Consider the following 22,890-nt stretch of genomic DNA (forward strand, 5'->3'; position numbering starts at 1 on the left):
CGGATCATGTAATCACTTAGATGACTAGAGGGATGTCTATCTGAGTGGGAGTTCATAAGATGAACTTAATTATCCTGAACATAGTCAAAAGGTCTTCGCAAATTATGTCGTAGCTCGCGCTTCAGTTCTACTGTTTAGATATGTTCCTAGAGAAAATTTAGTTGAAAGTTGATAGTATCAATTATGCGGACTAGGTCCGTAAACTGAGGATTGTCCTCATTGCGTCATAGAAGGCTTATGTCCTTAATGCACCGCTCAGTGTGCTGAACCTTGAACGTTGTCTGTGGATGTTGCGAACATCTGACATACACATTTTGATAACTACATGATAGTTCAGTGCGTAATGCTAAATGGTTTAGAATTGAGGCGCCAAAGATGTTTTTTGAAACGTCGCGGAACATATGAGATGTTTCGAGAGCTGAAATTGGGATTTCAGGCTCGTGCCCACGTCAAGAGGTATAAGACCTCCGACGATTTTCTTAGCCTGCAAACTAAGGGAGAAAAGCTCAATTGTTGAGCTTGTGCTCAGATTGTCTGAGTACAACAATCATTTGAATCGAGTGGGAGTTGATCTCCCAGATAAGATAGTGATGTTTCTCCGAAGTCATTTCCACCAAGCTGCTAGAGCTTCGTGATGAACTATAATATATCAGGGACATATATGATGATCCTTGAGATATTCGCGATGTTCGACACCACAAAAGTAGAAATCAAGAAGGAGCATCAATCATTGATGGTTGGTGAAACCACTAGTTTCAAGAAGGGCAAGGGAACAAAGGGATACTTCATGAAACGGCAATTCAGCTGCTGCTCTAGTGAAGAAACCGAAGGTTGAACCCAAACCCGAGACTGAGTGCTTCTGTAATAAGGGGAACAGCCTCTGGAGCAGAATTACCCTAGATAGTTGGTAGATGAGAAGGCTGGCAAGGTCGATAGAAGTATATTGGATATACATTGTGTTGATGTGTACTTTACTAGTACTCCTAGTAGCACCAGTGTATTAGATACCGGTTCGGTTGCTAAGTGTTAGTAACTCGAAACAAAAGGCTACGGAATAAACGGAGACTAGCTAAAGGTGAGCTGACGATAAGTGTTGGAAGTGTTTCCAATGTTGATATGATCAAGCATCGCATGCTCCCTCTACCATCGAGATTGGTGTTTGCGTTGAGCATAGACATGATTGGATTATGTCTATCGCAATATGGTTATTCATTTAAGGAGAATAATGGTTACTCTGTTTATTTGAATAATACCTTCAATGGTCTTGCACCTAAAATGAATGGTTTATTGAATCTCGATCGTAGTGATACGCATGTTCATGCCAAAAGATATAAGATAGTAATGATAGTACCACCTACTTGTGGCACTGCCACATAAGTCATATCGGTATAAAACACATGAAGAAGCTCCATGTTGATGGATCTTTGGACTCACTCATTTTTGAAAAGTTTGAGACATGCGAACCATGTTTGTTGGCAGATATGCATGAAGAAACTCTATACAGATGGATCGTTTGGACTCACTTGATTTTGAATCACTTGAGACATGCAAATCATACCACATGGGCAAGATGACTGAAAGCCTCGTTTTCAGTAAAATGGAAATAGAAAGCAACTTGTTGGAAGTAATACATTTTGATGTGTGCAGTCCAATGAGTGCTGAGGCGTGTAGTGGATATCGTTATGTTCTTACTTCACGGATGATTTGAGTAGATGTTGAGTATATTTACTTGATGAATCACGAGTCTGAATTATTGAAAGGTTCAAGTAATTTCAGGGTGAAGTTGAAAGATCGTCGTGACAAGAGGATAAAATATCTATGATATGATCATAGAGATGAATATCTGAATTACGAGTTTGGCACAAAATTAAGACATTGTGGAAATTGTTTCACAACTAATACAGCCTGGAACACCATAGTGTGATGGTGTGTCCGAACATCATAACTGCACCCTATTGGATATGATGCATACCATGATGTCTCTTATCGAATTACCATGATAGTTTATGGGTTAGGCATTAGATACAACCACATTCACTTTAAATAGGGCACCATGTAATTCCGATGAGATGACACTATATGAACTATGGTTTAGAGAAACCTAAGCTGTCATTTCTTAAAAGTTTGGGGCTGCGACGCTTATGTGAAAAGGTTTTAGGCTGATAAGCTCAAACCCAAAGCGGATAAATGCATCTTCATAGGACACCCAAAACAGTTGGGTATACCTCCTGTCTCAGATTCGAAAGCAATAAGGGATTGTTTCTAGAATCGGGTCCTTTCTCGAGGAAAAGTTTCTCTCGAAAGAATTGAGTGGGAGGATGGTGGAGACTTGATGAGGTTATTAAACCGTCTCTTCAACTAGTGTGTGGCAGGGCACAGGAAGTTGTTCCTGTGGCACCTACACCAATTGAAGTGGAAGCTTGTGATAGTGATCATGAAACTTCATATCAAGTCACTACCAAACCTCGTAGGATGACAAGGATGCGTACTACTTCAGAGTGGTACGTAATCCTGTCTTGGAAGTCATGTTGCTAGACAACAATGAACCTATGAGCTATGGAGAAGCGATGGTGGGCCTGGATTCCAAAATGGCTCGAGGCCATATAATCCGAGAGAGGATCCATATATGAAAACAAAGTGTAGACTTTGGCAGAACAGCTCGATGGTCGTAAGGCTGTTGAGTGCAGATGGATTTTAAAAGGAAGACGGACAATGATGGTAAGTATTACCATTAAGAAAGCTCGACTTGTCGTTAAGATGTTTTCCGACAAGTTCAAGGAGTTGACTACGATGAGACTTTCTCACTCGTAGCAATGCTAAGAGTCTGTTGGAATTATATTAGCGATTACTGCATTATTTATGAAATCTTGCAGATAGGATGTCAAAACATTGTTTCCTCGACGATTTTCTTGAGAAAAGGTTGTATGTGATACAACTGGAAGGTTTTGTCAATCCTGAGAGATGCTAATAAGTATGCAAAGCTCCAGCAATCCTTCTAAGGACTGGAGTAGGCATCTCGGAGTTGGAATGTATGCTTTGATGAGATGATCAAAGATTTTGGGTGTATACAAAGTTTATGAGAAACTTGTATTTCCAAAGAAGTGAGTGGGAGCACTATAGAATTTCTGATGAGTATATGTTGTTGACATATTATGGATCAGAAATGACATAGAATTTCTGGAAAGCATATAGGGTTATTTGGAAAGTGTTTTTCAATGGAAAGCCTGGATTAAGCTACTTGAACATTGAGCATCAAGATCTATAAGGATAGATCAAAACGCTTAATGGTACTTTCAAATGAGCACATACCTTGACATGATCTTGAAGTTGTTCAAGATGGATCAGTCAAAGAAGGAGTTCTTGCCTGAGTTGTAAGGTATGAAGTTAAGACTTAAAGCTCGACCACGGCAGAATAGAGAGAAAGGACGAAGGTCGTCCCCTATGCTTAAGACATAGGCTCTACAGTATGCTATGCTGTGTACCGCACCTGAAGTGTGCCTTGCCATGAGTCAGTCAAGGGGTACAAGAGTGATCCAAGAATGGATCACAGTACAGCGGTCAAAGTTATCCTTAGTAACTAGTGGACTAAGGAATTTTCTCGGTTATGGAGGTGATGAAGAGTTCGACGTAAAGAGTTACGACGATGCAAGCTTAACACCTATCCGGATAGCTCTGAGTAGAGATACCGGATACGTATAATGGAGCAACAATTTAGAATAACTCCAAGTAGAACAGTTATTTGAAATGGCTCCAAATAGAGCGTGGTAGCTGCATCTAGGAGATGACATAAAGATTTGTAAAGCACACACGGATCTGAAAGGTTCAGACCCGTTGACTAAAACCTCTCTCACAAGCAACACGATCAAACCCAGAACTCATTGAGTGTTAATCACATAGTGATGTGAACTAGATTATTGACTCTAGTAAACTCTTTGGATGTTGGTTACATGGCGATGTGACCTGTGAGTGTTAATCACATGGCGATATGAACTAGATTATTGACTCTAGTGCAAGTGGGAGACTGTTGGAAATATGCCCTAGAGGCAATAATAAATTAGTTATTATTATATTTCCTTGTTCATGATAATCGTTTATTATCCATGCTATAATTGTATTGATAGGAAACTCAGATACATGTGTGGATACATAGACAACACCATGTCCCTAGTAAGCCTCTAGTTGACTAGCTCGTTGATCAATAGATGGTTACGGTTTCCTGACCATGGACATTGGATGTCGTTGATAACGGGATCACATCATTAGGAGAATGATGTGATGGACAAGACCCAATCCTAAGCATAGCACTAGATCGTGTAGTTCGTATGCTGAAGCTTTTCTAATGTCAAGTATCATTTCCTTAGACCATGAGATTGTGCAACTCCCGGATACCTAGGAATGCTTTGGGTGTGCCAAACGTCACAACGTAACTGGGTGGCTATAAAGGTACACTACAGGTATCTCCGAAAGTGTCTGTTGGGTTGGCACGAATCGAGACTGGGATTTGTCACTCCGTGTAAACGGAGAGGTATCTCTGGGCCCACTCGGTAGGACATCATCATAATGTGCACAATGTGATCAAGGAGTTGATCACAGGATGATGTGTTACGGAACGAGTAAAGAGACTTGCCCGTAACGAGGTTGAACAAGGTATCGGGATACCGACGATCGAATCTCGGGCAAGTATCGTACCGCTAGACAAAGGGAATTGTATACGGGATTGATTAAGTCCTTGACATCGTGGTTCATCCGATGAGGTCATCGTGGAACATGTGGGAGCCAACATGGGTATCCAGATCCCGCTGTTGGTTATTGACCGGAGAGTTATCTCGGTCATGTCTGCATGTCTCCCGAACCCGTAGGGTCTACACACTTAAGGTTCGGTGACGCTAGGGTTATAGAGATATTAGTATGCGGTAACCCGAAAGTTGTTCGGAGTCCTGGATGAGATCCCGGACATCACGAGGAGTTCCGGAATGGTCCGGAGGTAAAGAATTATATATGGGAAGTGCTATTTCGGCCATCGGGACAAGTTTCGGGGTCACCGGTATTGTACCAGGACCACCGGAAGGGTCCCGGGGGTCCACCGGGTGGGGCCACCTGCCCTGGGGGGCCACATGGGCTGTAGGGGGTGCGCCTTGGCCCATATGGGCCAAGGGCACCAGCCCCAAGAGGCCCATGCGCCAAGAGAAGAGGGGAAAGGAAGAGTCCTAAAGGGGGATGGCACCTCCGAGGTGCCTTGGGGAGGATGGACTCCTCCCCCCCCTTGGCCGCACCCTTCCTTGGAGGAAGGGGCAAGGCTGCGCCCTCCCCCTCTCCCTTGGCCCTATATATAGTGGGGGAAAGGGAGGGCAATCCAATCTAAGGCCTGGCGCCTCCCTCTCCCTCCTCCCGCAGCGCTTAGCGAAGCCCTGTTGGAATCCCGCTACTTCCACCACCACGTCGTCGTGTTGTTGGATCTCTATCAACCTCTCCTCCCCCCTTGCTGGATCAAGAAGGAGGAGACGTCGCTGCTCCGTACGTGTGTTGAACGCGGAGGTGCCGTCCGTTCGGCACAAGGATCATCGGTGATTTGGATCACGACGAGTACGACTCCATCAACCCCGTTCTCTTGAACGCTTCCGCGCGCGATCTACAAGGGTATGTAGATCCACTCTTCCCTCATTGCTAGATGACTCCATAGATAGATCTTGGTGACACGTAGGAAAATTTTGAACTGCTACGTTCTCCAACACAAGTAACATACCGATGACAAAGGAAACAACGTATGTTGTCATGCGGTTTGACCGATAAAGATCTTCGTAGAATATGTAGGAGTCAATATGACCATCCAGGTTCCGCTATTGGTTATTGACCGGAGATGTGTCTCGGTCATGTCTACATAGTTCTCGAACCCGTAGGGTCCGCACGCTTAACGTTCGATGACGATTTGTATTATGAGTTATGTGATTTGATGTACCTAAGGTTGTTCGGAGTCCCGGATGAGATCACGGACATAACGAGTAGTCTCGAAATGGTCGAGACGTAAAGATCTATATATTGGAAGGCTATATTCGGACATCGGAAAGGTTCCGAATGATTGCGGTATTTTTCGGAGTACTGGAGAGTTACGGGAATTCGCCAGGGGAAGTAGTGGGCCTTAATGGGCCATACGGGAAAGGAGAGAAGGGCCTCAAGGGGTGGCCGCGCGCCCCCCATGGCAAGTCCGAATTGGACTAGGGAGGGGGCGGCGCCCCCCTCTCTTTCCTTCTCCCTCTCCTACTCCTTCCCTCTCTCCCCTATTGGAAAAGGAAGGGGACTCCAACTAGGATTGGGAATCCAATTGGACTCCCCATATAGGCGCGCCCCTCCTAGGCCGGCTTCCTCTCCCCCCTCCTTTATATACGTGGGCAGGGGGCACCCAAAGGCACTCCAAGATTTGTCTTAGCCGTGTGCGGTGCACCCCTCCACAGTTACACACCTCGATCATATATTTGTAGTGCTTAGGCGAAGCCCTGCGCCGGCAACTTCATCATCACCGTCACCACGCCGTCATGCTGACGGAACTCTCCCTCGGCCTCAACTGGATCAAGAGTTAAAGGGACGTCACCGAGCTGAACGTGTGCATATTACGAAGGTGTCGTGCGTTCGGTACTTGATCAGTTGCATCGCGAAGACGTTCGACTACATCAACCGCGTTACTAAACGCTTCCGCTTTCGGTCTACAAGGGTAAGTAGACACACTCTCCCCTATCGTTGCTATGCATCTCCTAGATAGATCTTGTGTGATCGTAGGAAAATTTTGAAATACTACGTTCCCCAATAGTGTTGTGGGGTGAGATAGAAGGGTTGAAGATATTAAGGTAAATGGACGCCGGAATAAATGGGGGTCGGACGGCCTGGAATATCAGCACATCCGCATGGCAGTTTTTGCAGCGCGTTGCTACTTGTGAGCTGCGTTGGGATTTCTCCCGAAAAGGAGGGGAGATGCAGTATAGTAGAGATAAGTATTTCCCTCAGTGAGAACCAAGGTTTATCGAACCAATAGGAGAATCATGCAAAGCCTCGTGAATAGAACCTGCACACACAAAAGCACATATTTGCACCCAACACGGGCAAGAGGGTTGTCAATCCCCTTGAACTCGTTACTTGCAAGGATCAAATCTTGTATAGGTAGATGGATACATTGCAAGTAAAATAAAAGTAATAAAATTGCAGCAAAGGTATTTTGGATTTTATAATATGATAAAGGTAGACCCCGGGGGCATAGTTTTCACTAAAGACTTCTCTCTCGAACACATAGTATATGGTGGATGAACAAATTACTGTTCAGCAATTGATAGAAAAGCACATAGTTATGACGTATTCACGACAATGATCATGTATATATGCATCACGTCTGATACAAGTAGACAGACTCCTACCCGCATATACTATTATTACTCCACCAATCGACCGCTATCCATCATCCATTTATGGTATTAAGTTCATAAAAAACGGAGTAACGCCTTAAGCAAGATGACATGATGTAGACAAAGTAAACCCAATCAATATGAATAGACCCCATTGTTTTATCCTTAATGGCAACAATACAAATATGTGCCTTGTCCCCTTCTATAACTGGGATATAGAGCACCGCAAGATCGAACCCATCACAAAGTACCTCTCCCACTGAAAATAAATCAATCTTGTTGGCCAAACCAAACAGATAGATCAAAGAGAAATACAAAACTATAATAATCATCCATAATAAAGTTCAGAAAAGACTCAATTACTTTCAATGAATAATCTGACCATAAACACACAATTCATCGTATCCCAACAAACACACCGCAAAAGAAGATTACATCGGATATAACTCCAAGAAGATCGAGGAGAACATGGTATTGAAGATCAAAGAGAGAGAGAGAGAGAGAGGAAGCCATCTAGCTACTAGCTATGGACCCGTAGATCTGTGTGAACTACTCACGCATCATCGAAAGACAGTAAGGATGATGTAGAAGCCCGCCGTGATCGATTTCCCCTCCGGCAGAGTATCGGAAAAGGCCTCCAGATGGGATCACGGAAGAACGGAAGCCTACGGCAGCGGAAAAAGGGTTTGAGGTGGCCCACTGCCGGTTTCCCAATATTTGATAATTTATAGAAGTGGAATTAGGTCAGACGGAGCCTCGTGGGGCCCACAAGGTAACAAGACGCCCCCTAGGGCACACCCTGTTGCCTTGCCGTCTTCTCGATTGTCGTCTAGTCTCCTCCCGGTGCTTTTAGGGTCTCTCTTGTCCATAAAAATTTGTCAAAATGTTTCGTAGCGTTTGGACTCCGTTTGGTACTGATTTTCTGGAAAACCAAAAACAAACAGAAAACATCAACTGCCACTAGGCACTGGATTAATTGGTTATTCCCAAAAAATGATATAAAATAGAACAAAAAGTCATATAAAGTATCCAAGATTGATAATATAATTTCATGAAACAATAAGAAATTATAGATATACGTTTGACCTCTTTCTTACAAGTTGCGGCATTTGATCGAGGACGAGCAAACTCTAAGCTTAGGGAAGTTTTTTTTTGCAGATTTCTTTGGATTTCATGAAACTATAAGCTTAGGGGAGTTGATGAGTCCAGTTTATGACGATTTACCCCTTTTTATTTCGTTCATAGGATTCTTTGGATTTTATTGCATTCGTGCACCCTTTTTCTATGTTTTCACCAGGATATTATCCACGAGAATTGTTTGGAGGCCGATTTATGGTAATGAAACTCGCTAATTAATGTGATAAAACACTACCATAAAAAGGTTGAAGAAATGGGGGAAGAAACAACTCATGCACGGGACTCCAGAGCGCAAGACGACGTGTGGTACGAGCACATGCGCTCGTACAAGCGGTCATACCACCTGCCGCCGCCTCCACCTGGTCAACTGCTCTACTACTCTACTCTAGTACAAACGAATCAAGGGGGAGAGACAGAACGCACCCAGAAACACGCCCGGAACGAAGAACCCTAACCTCCGAAAGGATTTGGGAGGGGGATTGATCCAAGGAATTCGCCACCGAATTTATACAACATCATCATCATCTGTCTCCATCATCACCATCCCATCTCCATCTCTCTGTAATACATTAACTAATGTAGATTCACTTTTTGTATTACATCGACGCTACCACCATGTTCATCGTGATTGATCCCGCGATGTTTGAACTCTCGATGCGGGAGTAGGTTCCCTAGTTCCCGAGGATATGGAGGAACGCTAGTATGTTTACAATCATTTGAGAATAAGATTTGATATCCTCTTTATATTGTTATGTTTAATAATCTTCTTGATGTTGGGCGAAGTCGACCATCAAACATATGCCTTATTTAGACGGAAGGTTGTTACTATTGGTGTGAAGATGGGAAGCGAAGGTTGGTGGTGAAAGTACTTATCTCCCTTCTCCCCGGATCATTGCAATATGGGGTAAACAGATATGCTTTAGTTGTGTCCATGGGGAGACCCTTAATTACCATTCGGTAACTGGAGTGAGTTGAATGGTAGTGGCGTATGAGATACGGGGTTGCTGCATGTGTGCAAGTATTTGTACTTGGCTTCGCCCACAAAGAGAAACATATAAAGTGGTGTAGGAACCTTGACTTAGACTTATGCTTAGGCAACGATCATGTTAGATACATACTAGTGGGGAATATGGACTCCCTAAGAATGTTGTAGTTCTATCGATTCCAATAATCATTACATACGCCGTGCGCTACTTTATTTTAGTTTTATAGTTTACTTTGTTGTTCGCACCAATCACTCAATATTTGAAACTTCTGTTTCCACTTTGCTCTGGATCACAACTAACTTGCAGACATCGTGTGCATTAGGGATTTAGTTGTAGCCTTTTCGAAGTAAGAGTATCGATCCCACGGAGAGCACATGAATTAGTCGATAACCCTCCCACAAAGAGCACATAAAAATATAGCTTGTCGACAACCCTCCCCTACCCAGTTCAGGCCGGCTCGACCTCCTTCTTGCCAAGGGTTTGCTTTGAGGGTGGAAGGGGGGGCTTATATCCTTCGTCGATCAGCGACGTCTGGTGGCATTGGAGGGGTGGTCTTGTGTGCTGGGGCGGTGACCTTGGTGGTGGGAGTAACGATCCCTATGAGTGAGGCTCACAGCTCAGGTGCGGGCCGGTGGCCATGACCGTGTGGGCGGCGTGGTGACCGTTGTTCTGCGATCAATGGTGGTCTTGGAGGCGAAAAGTGCGTGCCAAGGGTAATCATTGCCTGGCCCCAACGGCGGCGGTGACTATGGGCGTCGTTCTCTTTGTGAAGGCATCGTCGAGGCTACTCTCCTCCTTCGGTTTGCTCTGGGTAAAAACCTTAATCTTTTTTGAATCGGGCAATGGTAGTGCTCCAGTGTCGTTCTCTTTATGAAGGCGATGTCTTGGAGTCCACAGTTCGTCGGGCCCATCATCGTCTCTTTGTGACACATGTGTCACGGTAGAGAACTCCGAATCTTTAAGCGATCGTTACGGGCTTGGAGTGGGTTGGGGTGACGTCGTTGTTGTTCTTATTCATTGTTGTATCCTGCCTATGTGTGTTGTGGTGTCAGAGTTGTATGCTTTGGGTTGTAATGATTGTTGCTTTATCTATAAAACAGGCGGTGAGCCTTTTTAGATAAGAACATGACAATGATCAGAAAAGCATGGATCTCGTACTAATTCTGGATCAAACACCTAGTACAACACAACAACACCAGCAGGGAGAGGTAGAGAGAGAGAGAGGAGTTCAAAATGTAAAAATAAGAGAAGAGTCATCATAACGCAATTAACCTAAACCCCTACACGTGCATAGCTAGCGACAAGCTAAGTCCTACACAAGTTGACTTTGACTAGCTAGCTACGTCCACAGGGACTCCCTCTTGAGGTGGTCCTGCTGCCCGTAGTGATGCACGTTGGAGGCCGGCGCGCCGCCGTAGCTGCTCATCAGCTGCGGCGGGAAGCCGCCGCCGCCGTTCTGCATCAGGAAAGCCTCTGCCGCCGCGGTGTCGTCGACGACCATCTGCTGCATGGCCGCCAGGCTGTGGCCGTCGCTTCGCCCTGCGTCGTCCTGGGCCTGGCAGCCGTCTCGCTGCTGCATCTGGATGCACAGGATCTCGGCCTGCGCGACGGCGAGCTGCATCTGCAGCTGCGACACCTGGTTCTGCAGGAAGGAGATGGCCCCCACGCAGCCGTACACCGGGTCCCGCACCCGCGCGTTCGCCTCGTACACCAGGCTGCTCACCGCGTCCCCGCGCTGCTGCACCGGCAGCTCCTGCAAGTAATGGCATCTCATATGTTAGCGTCTGCGTGTCTCCGCGCGTCATTGCATGAAATATCATCTAGCTACGTAGGAGTATGCACGTACCAGGAGCATCTTGCTGACGTTGCTGGCGCCAAAGACCTTGTGGACGATGGCGAACTTGTGGGGGTCGTCGGCGGGGAAGAAGGGGGCAAAGATGCAGTCCTTGGTGCACCGCCGCCGGAGCAGCTTGCAGGACGCGCACGGCGACCCGCCGGCCATGAACGCGACCGTCGTATGTGCCTGCAGTGTATCAGCGCCGCCGGCGGCCGGCCGGAGATCTCTAGTGTAGTTTCTGTTAGGAGGAGCTAGAGCACTTGAGCCTGCCAGCTTGTGCAACTAGAGGCTTAGAGCTAGAGAAGCGAGTTCAGCAACAAGGAGCTCGATGGCGACCGGAGTGTGCGAAGCGAGCAGTTATTTATATCGGTCGACGACGACGACGACGCATGTGTGTGCTGTTGAGAGAGACTCCACGCCCGAGAGAGACAAGGGTAATTAGTACAGCGCTGTTGGCTAGTTTCTCAAGAGATGCCCTGCCTCTGACATAGTAGCTGGATCACTTGAAGAAAGTAAAGGGTAAGGGACTAAGGGTAGCTTAATTAATCTAGACAGCACAGACATAATTTTTCACGGAGGCGAAGTGTGGCAGAGGGTGATGCTTCCATTGGACACGAGGGCATCAAAGTCGCCGTTAATTACCAATAAGGAATCTTAGCCAGGACAACGCAAACCACACAATTAATTCTGTCAGAATGTCATGTCGCTCGGGTGATTACCATATTTACGTGCGTGCATGTGACGGCCGGATTTACTTGTGCTGTAGGCTGTATATATAGCATATATACATGTAAGTAACGTCTACGACATTGATAAGGCCTAAAGTGAACCAACGGTGCAGTGTGTACAGGACGTGGCTTAGGCAACTACGAGTACTAGTACTAGTATATATGTTTACTGTCGACCAGGGATACAAGCGACGTACGTACGTGAGCAGATGAGATCGTGGATCTGAAGCAAAGAATCCATCCAGCAGTGTGAAGCTTACTCCTTCCGTCGCGTAAAGCCAACGGTGCACCTAGTTGCTGAGGCAAGAATCTTCCGGAATTCCCTTGTCCCGAGGTCGTGTTTCTCCTTCATCTGCTGTGGCTCCAATCCATGACACTTAACTACCCGCCTCTTCTTCTTTTTTGGCAATAAGATTTAACTACCCGACTTTGTACAGCCCAGCAAGGCAAAAACGTTTGTTTTTCATAAAGAGCACGTCCTCTCATGAATGAAAATCCTTAATCTAGTCCTGACCAGTTGGATCCGGCACCTTCATGTGTTAAAACGCTGCTTTAGAAGGATGGCATACGATCCACTCGTACGTATGTACTGTCATTTCTTGTGATCATCGATCTGCCAATACTCATCACTTATGGCTGTGTACATGATCTAGTCACAGAAGTCAAGGGATTTTCTTTCTTAAAAAAGACACCCTCTAGAAATATGAAACAATTCATATATGCAGCTATGTCACCATGTGTGAACCTACAAAAGCTTATCCAAAAATATTTTCATTTGCGTGCACGCAAAAAAAATCCAGTTATATATAACTTTTAAGTGTTCTAACTTTTATGAAGGACTACAAGAGATCCTATTTTTCCAATCAAAATTCCGGTTACAAATGATTTTGTTTCTAAGTTGTGAAGCTATTAAAACGATAAAGGGATTATGCTTTTAAGAGTAGGCTTTTTGTTTTGCCAATAGTTATTTATATGTTGAAAAACCTACGACTATGGTTGTTCTGTGGCTCGGACCCTTAGTGAGATGATTTCTGGCATAATTAAACACATCATCACAACCATCAACTCCTGACCCTTAGAGCATCTTCAGCCGTTGAGCCTCCCAAGAGACATTTTTTCGTCGCTTGGGGGCTGCGGGCGGAAATTTTAGCCTGGGGATGAAAAAATTTCCAGCCGTGAAGGAGATAGCAGCCCGCGCCCTCACCCACCGCGCCCGCCGTCCAGGCCATGGCCGCCCAAGCCGCGCTCGCCCCAGGACATGGCTGGCCCGGCCTCGCCCCGAGCTCCATGGACGCCGAGCTCGAGAAACATGAGGGCGGAGACGGCGTCCTTCACCTTGAGTGCGTCCAGTCCACGGCCACCCCGTCCCAGCCCCGGCGAGCACCTCTGCGCCTCTCTCCGCTCCCTGGCCTCGCCGTCTCGTGGCTCCTCCACGGCCGCAGAAACCGCTACTCCTCCTCCAGACCTTCACTCGCGCGGACGGTCGAAGCTCCTCCTTCACTCGTGCCGCCGCGACGCGCCAGGCCTCAGCCACGCGCCAAGGTCACCTCCAAGCCTCTGCCACGCGCCACCCCGCACGCGCCGCCCCGACCATGCGCCTCAAGCTCCTGCGGCTCAGCCTCGATGGCGGAGGTTGAACCAACACACAAGCATGCGACTGCGACGAGCGGCGAGCGGTGACCGCGACCGCGCGGCAGCAAAGGCAGCGCACGGAGGCAAGCAGACGGCGAGCGGCGCGGGTCCGTGGTTGTTGGAAGAAAAGACGAGGAGAGAGAGCTCGAGCGTGTGTCAGGTCAAAAGTGATAGGAGAGAGGGTGTTGCGAGGCTGCATGTGGGCCTTTGCGTGCAAAAACAATTCGCTGGCGCTCCCAAATGCCCCCCAGGCGGCTGGGTTTGGGGTAGGTTTACCGGCGCTAAAATTTCACGAATCCAGCGGAAAACAGGATCTTGGAAGCACGAGCGGGGACTTTTTTCACTGCCGGCGATGAAAAGGTGATCCTGAGGGGCCTTTTGGGGGACTAGTGAAGATGCTCTTAGTGAGATGATTTCGGTGCCTAGATTGTCTGCTTTGCATTCTGGATCTACCAGGTGCGGAGCTCGCCCACCATCTCCTAAGTCCTAACCCCGCAGCATTGTCAAACTCAACAATAGGCAATCCGGCCTCATAGGTCGACTGGAACCGGATCCTCTAACATTGATAAGGAATGTTAGAAAAGTTACAGTACCTTAACTTTCCTTCTTTCTATTCATATAATTAACGCTAAAATGACTTAAATTAATTTGTAAATTCATGATCTACTATGTACATTTATAGTAATTACATATAAACAAATTGATAGTAAAATAAAATTAATTTTGAATTATTTAGATCTACAGTAAATATTAATAGTAAACAGCCTGCTAACAATCCCTAACTCTCCTTCTTAAATTTACACTAGACTGGCATTGTAGTACGGTGACTTTTCTTGTGAACGTTAGAGGGTCCGTTTCTGTGGAGAAACACAAGCACGAAGCTCGATTACCACTTTGCTCCGCCTTTTGGAATAACCACAAGTGTGGAACTCGGCAGGATCAATTCCGGATGGTTGTAGACAAAAAAACTCTCGCATGTTTTCCTCCGTCCCGGGCCACAATTATCTGGGATTCTTATATTTATCCGTGACAAATGGGACCTACGTGTAATTTAGGTTAATAGACAAAACTAATATGTGAAATAGAAAGGTGTTTTAAGTGAAGCAAGAGTTATACTACTACATATTTGCAAGAGTACTTTGTACGCTTAGTCTTAATTTACTCACCCCAGTAACTGACCTGTGTTAGACCCCAGGTTGTAAGTAATGGCACTGGAGTAGTACTACTATGTTAACAACACTGATTCGGCTGATTAGATCCCGGCAAATTGATGTTTTTATTTCTATCCACAGATGCTTCATCTCGTGCGCAACTTGCAACCTATGTAATCTACGGTTTCTCTTTCACTCCGCTATCCCTTGACGGCTAGAGTAAACTCTTCCCATCAGGCTTCGCCGGCGAGCATGTGGATTCGCCTCCTCTCTATCCGCTGCTCCGGCGGCCGGTGGTGAGGAGGGCAATCCCAATGCCTCCGCTCTGGTTAGTAGTTTAGGTTAGGGTTTTTTTAGTCCTCGCAAGTGCGGCGCTCGGACGGATGGCGTCACTTTTTCTTCGAGTTTCTCTTTCGGCCTCGGATCCTCCTTGAGTTCATTCATCTGAACGTAGTCAACGAAGTTCCAGCGTAGATTCATATCGTCTATTTTGGACGGCGAGGTTAGGGTTTCTCATCATGTGGCGAGATTTGGTGTCAGATGTTTCAGATCTATTGAGGGGTTCAATGACGACGACTGTGGCTCCAGGGCACTGGTCCTTAGGGGCACGTGCATGAAGACTTCCCGCCTGTCATCGACAAGGTCAAGTCGGCTCCGGCAGGGAAACGGCGACAGCGGCGCGTCGGTGGGTCGTTCTGACGACGGTAGTGGTCGTTCGGTGGTCTCGGAATGTCGTTGTAATTTTTATTACATTTAAGGTGCTTTGTACCTCCTATGAACTTTGATAATAGATTTGAATCATTTTTGCAAAAAAAAAAAATTACAACCTATGTATATGCAATTTTCTTGGCTGAGTGATGCACTAACCAGACTGCTGAGATCTGTTTCTTGCATTGGGTTAACTTGGTACCCTCTTGCAACTCAAGCAGCACTTGATCTACCTTAGGGTTCATACGTCAATCCCGTTCCGGAGGAAATTTGAGGGGTTGAGGGGGAATTTTAGTTGCACGGGTTTTAAAATACCACTCCTTCCGTCTCAAAATAAATGTCAGTGCTAAATCAGCGACACTTATTTTGAGACGGAAGGAGTATTTATTAAACTAAATCAAGTAGTTTTTACTCATTCCAAGTGGATCGTTATGTAGTGAAGCTGCCTAGTCTTATAAGGATCAGTACGTAGTGAAGCCGTCTGGTCTAGTAAGGATGCCCCTTTGTACCAAAATGTAAGAAGTTCTTTGATTTTGCATAGGGCATAAAAAACATCTTACATTTTGCTAGGGAGGGAGTATTTGCGATCATCATAAAGTTGCCTAGAACTACAATTTTACGTCTAGATTGAAACAAAATAATTGAACCAAATAATTTGATTTATGTGGTACAACCTCCTTAAACATAATAAGTATCCGTGCACATTTAATGTCAGTAGCATAAAAATTAGATTAACAAGGAGAAGCTCAATTTTGTTTTAATTAAGATAGGGCTGAGTTTGAACCAAGAGACCAAGACTTGGGTTAAAGTTGAAGGAAATATGCCCTAGAGGCAATAATAAAGTTATTATTTATTTCCTTATAATCATGATAAATGTTTATTATTCATGCTAGAATTGTATTAACCGGAAACATAATACATGTGTGAATACATAGACAAACAAAGTGTCACTAGTATGCCTCTACTTGACTAGCTCGTTAATCAAAGATGGTTATGTTTCCTAACCATGAACAATGAGTTGTTATTTGATTAACGGGATCACATCATTAAGAGAATGATCTGATTGACATGACCCATTCCATTAGCTTAGCACCCGATCGTTTAGTATGTTGCTATTGCTTTCTTCATGACTTATACATGTTCCTATAACTATGAGATTATGCAACTCCCGTTTACCGGAGGAACACTTTGGGTACTACCAAACGTCACAACGTAACTGGGTGATTATAAAGGAGTACTACAGGTGTCTCCAAAGGTACACGTTGGGTTGGCGTATTTCGAGATTAGGTTTTGTCACTCCGATTGTCGGAGAGGTATCTCTGGGCCCTCTCGGTAATGCACATCACTCAAGCCTTGCAAGCATTACAACTAAATGAGTTAGTTGCGGGATGATGTATCATAGAACGAGTAAAGAGACTTGCCGGTAACGAGATTGAACTAGGTATTGGAATACCGACGATCGAATCTCAGGCAAGTAACATACCGATGACAAAGGGAACAACGTATGTTGTTATGCGGTCTGACCGATAAAGATCTTCGTAGAATATGTAGGAGCCAATATGGGCATCCAGGTCCCGCTATTGGTTATTGACCGGAGACGTGTCTCGGTCATGTCTACATTGTTCTCGAACCCGTAGGGTCCGCACGCTTAAGGTTACGATGACAGTTATATTATGAGTTTATGCATTTTGATATACCGAAGGTTGTTCGGAGTCCCGGATGTGATCACGGACATGACGAGGAGTCTCGAAATGGTCGAGACATAAAGATTGATATATTGGAAGCCTATGTTTGGATATCGGAAGTGTTCCGGGTGAAATCGGGATTTTACCGGAGTACCGGGAGGTTACCGGAACCCCCCGGGAGCTATATGGGCCTTAGTGGGCTTTAGTGGAAAGGAGAAAGGAGCAGCCCAAGGTGGCCGCGCGCCTCCCCCCTCCCCTAGTCCTATTAGGACTAGGAGAGGTGGCCGGCCCCCCTCTCTCTCTTTCCCCCCTCAAGGAGTCCTATTCCAACTAGGATTGGGGGGGGGGGAATCCTACTCCCAGAGGGAGTAGGACTCTCCTGGCGCGCCACCCTTGGCCGGCCAGCCTCCCCCCTCTAGTCCTTTATATACGGAGGCAGGGGCGCCCCAGAAACACACAAGTTGATCCACGTGATCTATTCCTTAGCCGTGTGCGGTGCCCCCTGCCACCATAGTCCTCAATAATACTGTAGCGGAGTTTAGGCAAAGCCCTGCTGCTGTAGTACATCAAGATCGTCACCACGCCGTCGTGCTGACGGAACTCTTCCCCGACACTTTGCTGGATCGGAGTCCGGGGATCGTCATCGAGCTGAACGTGTGCTCGAACTCGGAGGTGCCGTAGTTTCGGTGCTTGATCGGTTGGATCGTGAAGACGTACGACTACTTCCTCTACGTTGTGTCAACGCTTCCGCAGTCGGTCTGCGTGGGTACGTAGACAACACTCTCCCCTCTCGTTGCTATGCATCACATGATCTTGCGTGTGCGTAGGAATTTTTTTGAAATTACTACGAAACCCTACAGTGGTATCCGAGCCTAGGTTATTTATGTTGATGTTATATGCACGAGTAGAACACAAGTGAGTTGTGGGTGATATAAGTCATACTGCCTACCAGCATGTCATACTTTGGTTCGGCGGCATTGTTGGACGAGACGACCCGGACCAACATTACGCGTACGCTTACGCGAGACTGGTTCCCCCGACGTGCTTTGCACATAGGTGGCTTGCGGGCGACTGTCTCTCCAACTTTAGTTGAACCGAGTATGGCTACGCCCGGTCCTTGCGAAGGTTAAAACGGAGTCAAATTGACAAACTATCGTTGTGGTTTTGATGCGTAGGTAAGATTGGTTCTTGCTTAAGCCCGTAGCAGCCACGTAAAACTTGCAACAACAAAGTAGAGGACGTCTAACTTGTTTTTGCAGGGCATGTTGTGATGTGATATGGTCAAGACATGATGCTGGATTTTATTGTATGAGATGATCATGTTTTGTAACCGAGTTATCGGCAACTGGCAGGAGCCTTATGGTTGTCGTTTTATTGTATGCAATGCAATCGCGATGTAATGCTTTACTTTTATCACTAAGCGGTAGCGATAGTCATAGAAGCACAAGCTTGGCGAGACGACAACGATGATACGATGGAGATCAAGGTGTCACGCCGGTGACGATGGTGATCACGACGGTGCTTCGGAGATGGATATCACAAGCACAAGATGATGATGGCCATATCATATCACTTATATTGATTGCATGTGATCTTTATCCTTTTAATGCATCTTATCTTGCTTTGATTGACGGTATCATTATAAGATGATCTCTCACTAAATTATCAAGAAGTGTTCTCCCTGAGTATGCACCATTGCGAAAGTTCTTCGTGCTGAGACACCACGTGATGATCGGGTGTGATAGGTTCTACGTTCAAATACAACGGGTGCAAAACAGTTGCACACGCGGAATACTCAGGTTATACTTGACGAGCCAAGCATATACAGATATGGCCTCGGAACACGGAGACCGAAAGGTCGAGCATGAATCATATAGTAGATATGATCAACATAACGATGTTCACCATTGAAAACTACTCCATCTCACGTGATGATCGGTTATGGTTTAGTTGATTTGGATCACGTAATCACTTAGAGGATTAGAGGGATGTCTATCTAAGTGGGAGTTCTTTAATTAATTTGATTAACTGAACTTAAATTTATCATGAAACTTAGTACCTGATTAGTATCTTGCTTGTTTATGTTTCATTGTAGATAGATGGCTCGTGCTGTTGTTCCGTTGAATTTTAATGCGTTCCTTGAGAAAGCAAAGTTGAAAGATGATGGTAGCAATTACACGGACTGGGTCCGTAACTTGAGGATTATCCTCATTGCTGCAAAGAAGAATTACGTCCTGGAAGCACCGCTGGGTGCCAGGCCTGCTGCAGGAGCAACGCCAGATGTTATGAACGTTTGGCAGAGCAAAGCTGATGACTACTCGATAGTTCAGTGTGCCATGCTTTATGGCTTAGAATCGGGACTTCAACGATGTTTTGAACGTCATGGAGCATATGAGATGTTCCAGGAGTTGAAGTTAATATTTCAAGCAAATGCCCGGATTGAGAGATATGAAGTCTCCAATAAGTTCTATAGCTGCAAGATGGAGGAGAACAGTTCTGTCAGTGAGCATATACTCAAAATGTCTAGGTATAATAATCACTTGATTCAATTGGGAGTTAATCTTCCAGATGATTGCGTCATTGACAGAATTCTTCAATCACTGCCACCAAGCTACAAGAGCTTCGTGATGAACTATAATATGCAAGGGATGAATAAGACTATTCATGAGCTCTTCGCGATGCTGAAAGCTGCGGAGGTAGAAATCAAGAAGGAGCATCAAGTGTTGATGGTCAACAAGACCACTAGTTTCAAGAAAAAGGCAAAGGGAAGAAGAAGGGGAACTTCAAAAAGAACGGCAAGCAAGTTGCTACTCAAGAGAAGAAACCCAAACCTGGACCTAAGCCTGAAACTGAGTGCTTCTATTGCAAGCAGACTGGTCACTGGAAGCGGAACTGCCCCAAGTATTTGGCGGATAAGAAGGATGGCAAGGTGAACAAAGGTATATGTGATATACATGTTATTGATGTGTACCTTACTAATGCTCGCAGTAGCACCTGGGTATTTGATACTAGTTCTGATGCTAATATTTGCAACTCGAAACAGGGACTACGGATCAAGCGAAGATTGGTTAAGGACGAGGTGACGATGCGCGTGGGAAACGGTTCCAAAGTCGATGTGATCGCAGTCGGCACGCTACCTCTACATCTACCTTCGGGATTAGTATTAGACCTAAATAATTGTTATTTGGTGCCAGCGTTAAGCATGAACATTATATCTGGATCTTGTTTGATGAGAGACGGTTATTCATTTAAATCAGAGAATAATGGTTGTTCTATTTATATGAGTAATATCTTTTATGGTCATGCACCCTTGAAGAGTGGTCTATTCTTGTTGAATCTCGATAGTAGTAACACACATATTCATAATGTTGAAGCCAAAAGATGCAGAGTTGATAATGAGAGTGCAACTTATTTGTGGCACTGCCGTTTAGGTCATATCAGTGTAAAGCGCATGAAGAAACTCCATTCTGATGGACTTTTGGAACCACTTGATTATGAATCACTTGGTACTTGCGAACCGTGCCTCATGGGCAAGATGACCAAAACGTCGTTCTCCGGTACTATGGAGAGAGCAACAAATTTGTTGGAAATCATACATACAGATGTATGTGGTCCGATGAATATTGAGGCTCGTGGCGGATATCGTTATTTTCTCACCTTCACAGATGACTTAAGCAAATATGGGTATATCTACTTAATGAAACACAAGTCTGAAACATTTGAAAAGTTCAAAGAATTTCAGAGTGAAGTTGAAAATCATCGTAACAAGAAAATAAAGTTTCTACGATCTGATCGTGGAGGAGAATATTTGAGTTACGAGTTTGGTGTACATTTGAAAAATTGTGGAATAGTTTCGCAACTCACGCCACCCGGAACACCACAGTGTAATGGTGTGTCCGAACGTCGTAATCGTACTTTACTAGATATGGTGCGATCTATGATGTCTCTTACTGATTTACCGCTATCGTTTTGGGGATACGCTCTAGAGACGGCCGCATTCACGTTAAATAGGGCACCATCAAAATCCGTTGAGACAACACCTTATGAACTGTGGTTTGGCAAGAAACCAAAGTTGTCGTTTCTGAAAGTTTGGGGCTGCGATGCTTATGTGAAAAAGCTTCAACCTGATAAGCTCGAACCCAAATCGGAGAAATGTGTCTTCATAGGATATCCAAAGGAAACTATTGGATACACCTTCTATCACAGATCCGAAGGCAAGACTTTTGTTGCTAAATTCAGAAACTTTCTAGAGAAGGAGTTTCTCTCGAAAGAAGTGAGTGGGAGGAAAGTAGAACTTGACGAGGTAACTGTACGTGCTCCCTTACTGGAAAGTAGTACATCACAGAAAACTATTTCAGTGACACCTACACCAGTTAGTGAGGAAGCTAATGATAATGATCATGAAACTTCAGATCAAGATACTACCGAACCTCGTAGATCAACCAGAGTGAGATCCGCGCCAGAGTGGTACGGTAATCCTATTCTGGAAGTCATGTTACTAGATCATGATGAACCTATGAACTATGAAGAAGCAATGGTAAGCCGAGATTCCGCAAAATGGCTTGAAGCCATGAAATCTGAGATGGGATCCATGTATGAGAACAAAGTATGGACTTTGGTTGACTTGCCCGATGATCGGCAAGCGATTGAGAATAAATGGATCTTCAAGAAAAAGACTGACGCTGACGGTAATGTTACTGTCTACAAAGCTCAACTTGTCGCAAAAGGTTTTCGACAAGTTCAAGGGGTTGACTACGATGAGACCTTCTCACCCGTAGCGATGCTTAAGTCTGTCCGAATCATGTTAGCAATTGCCGCATTTTATGATTATGAAATTTGGCAAATGGATGTCAAAACTGCATTCCTGAATGGATTTCTGGAAGAAGAGTTGTATATGATGCAACCAGAAGGTTTTGTCGATCCAAAGGGAGCTAACAAAGTGTGCAAGCTCCAGCGATCCATTTATGGACTGGTGCAAGCCTCTCGGAGTTGGAATAAACGCTTTGATAGTGTGATCAAAGCATTTGGTTTTATACAGACTTTCGGAGAAGCCTGTATTTACAAGAAAGTGAGTGGGAGCTCTGTAGCATTTCTGATATTATATGTGGATGACATATTACTAATTGGAAATGATATAGAATTTCTGGATAGCATAAAGGGATACTTGAATAAGAGTTTTTCAATGAAAGACCTCGGTGAAGCTGCTTACATATTAGGCATTAAGATCTATAGAGATAGATCAAGACGCTTAATTGGACTTTCACAAACAACATACCTTGAATTTTTTTTGAAGAAGTTCAAAATGGATCAAGCAAAGAAAGGATTCTTGCCTGTGTTACAAGGTGTGAAATTGAGTAAGACTCAATGCCCGACCACTGCAGAAGATAGAGAGAATATGAAAGATGTTCCCTATGCATCAGCGATTGGATCTATCATGTATGCAATGCTGTGTACCAGACCTGATGTGTGCCTTGCTATAAGTTTAGCAGGGAGGTACCAAAGTAATCCAGGAGTGGATCACTGGACAGCGGTCAAGAACATCCTAAAATACCTGAAAAGGACTAAGGATATGTTTCTCGTATATGGAGGTGACAAAGAGCTCATCGTAAAAGGTTACGTTGATGCAAGCTTTGACACT

The 22,890-nt window shown here is 45.1% G+C and overlaps 1 protein-coding gene across 1 annotated transcript; it reads right to left on the reverse strand.

The window, feature by feature from the left end:
* Nucleotides 1–10,661: 10,661 nt before the first annotated feature.
* On the reverse strand, nt 10,662–11,725 carry LOC125517352 (LOB domain-containing protein 12-like). The gene is made up of 2 exons (XM_048682544.1): nt 11,358–11,725; nt 10,662–11,264 (listed from the first exon to the last, which is right to left on the reverse strand). The coding sequence occupies exons 1-2, from the start codon at nt 11,511–11,513 to the stop codon at nt 10,851–10,853; spliced, it is 570 nt and encodes a 189-aa protein (XP_048538501.1). The 5' UTR covers nt 11,514–11,725; the 3' UTR covers nt 10,662–10,850.
* Between the last annotated feature and the right edge of the window lie 11,165 nt (nt 11,726–22,890).

Source organism: Triticum urartu, chromosome 6 (assembly GCF_003073215.2).
Source record: "Triticum urartu cultivar G1812 chromosome 6, Tu2.1, whole genome shotgun sequence".
In the NCBI taxonomy this organism is placed as follows: Eukaryota; Viridiplantae; Streptophyta; class Magnoliopsida; order Poales; family Poaceae; genus Triticum; species Triticum urartu.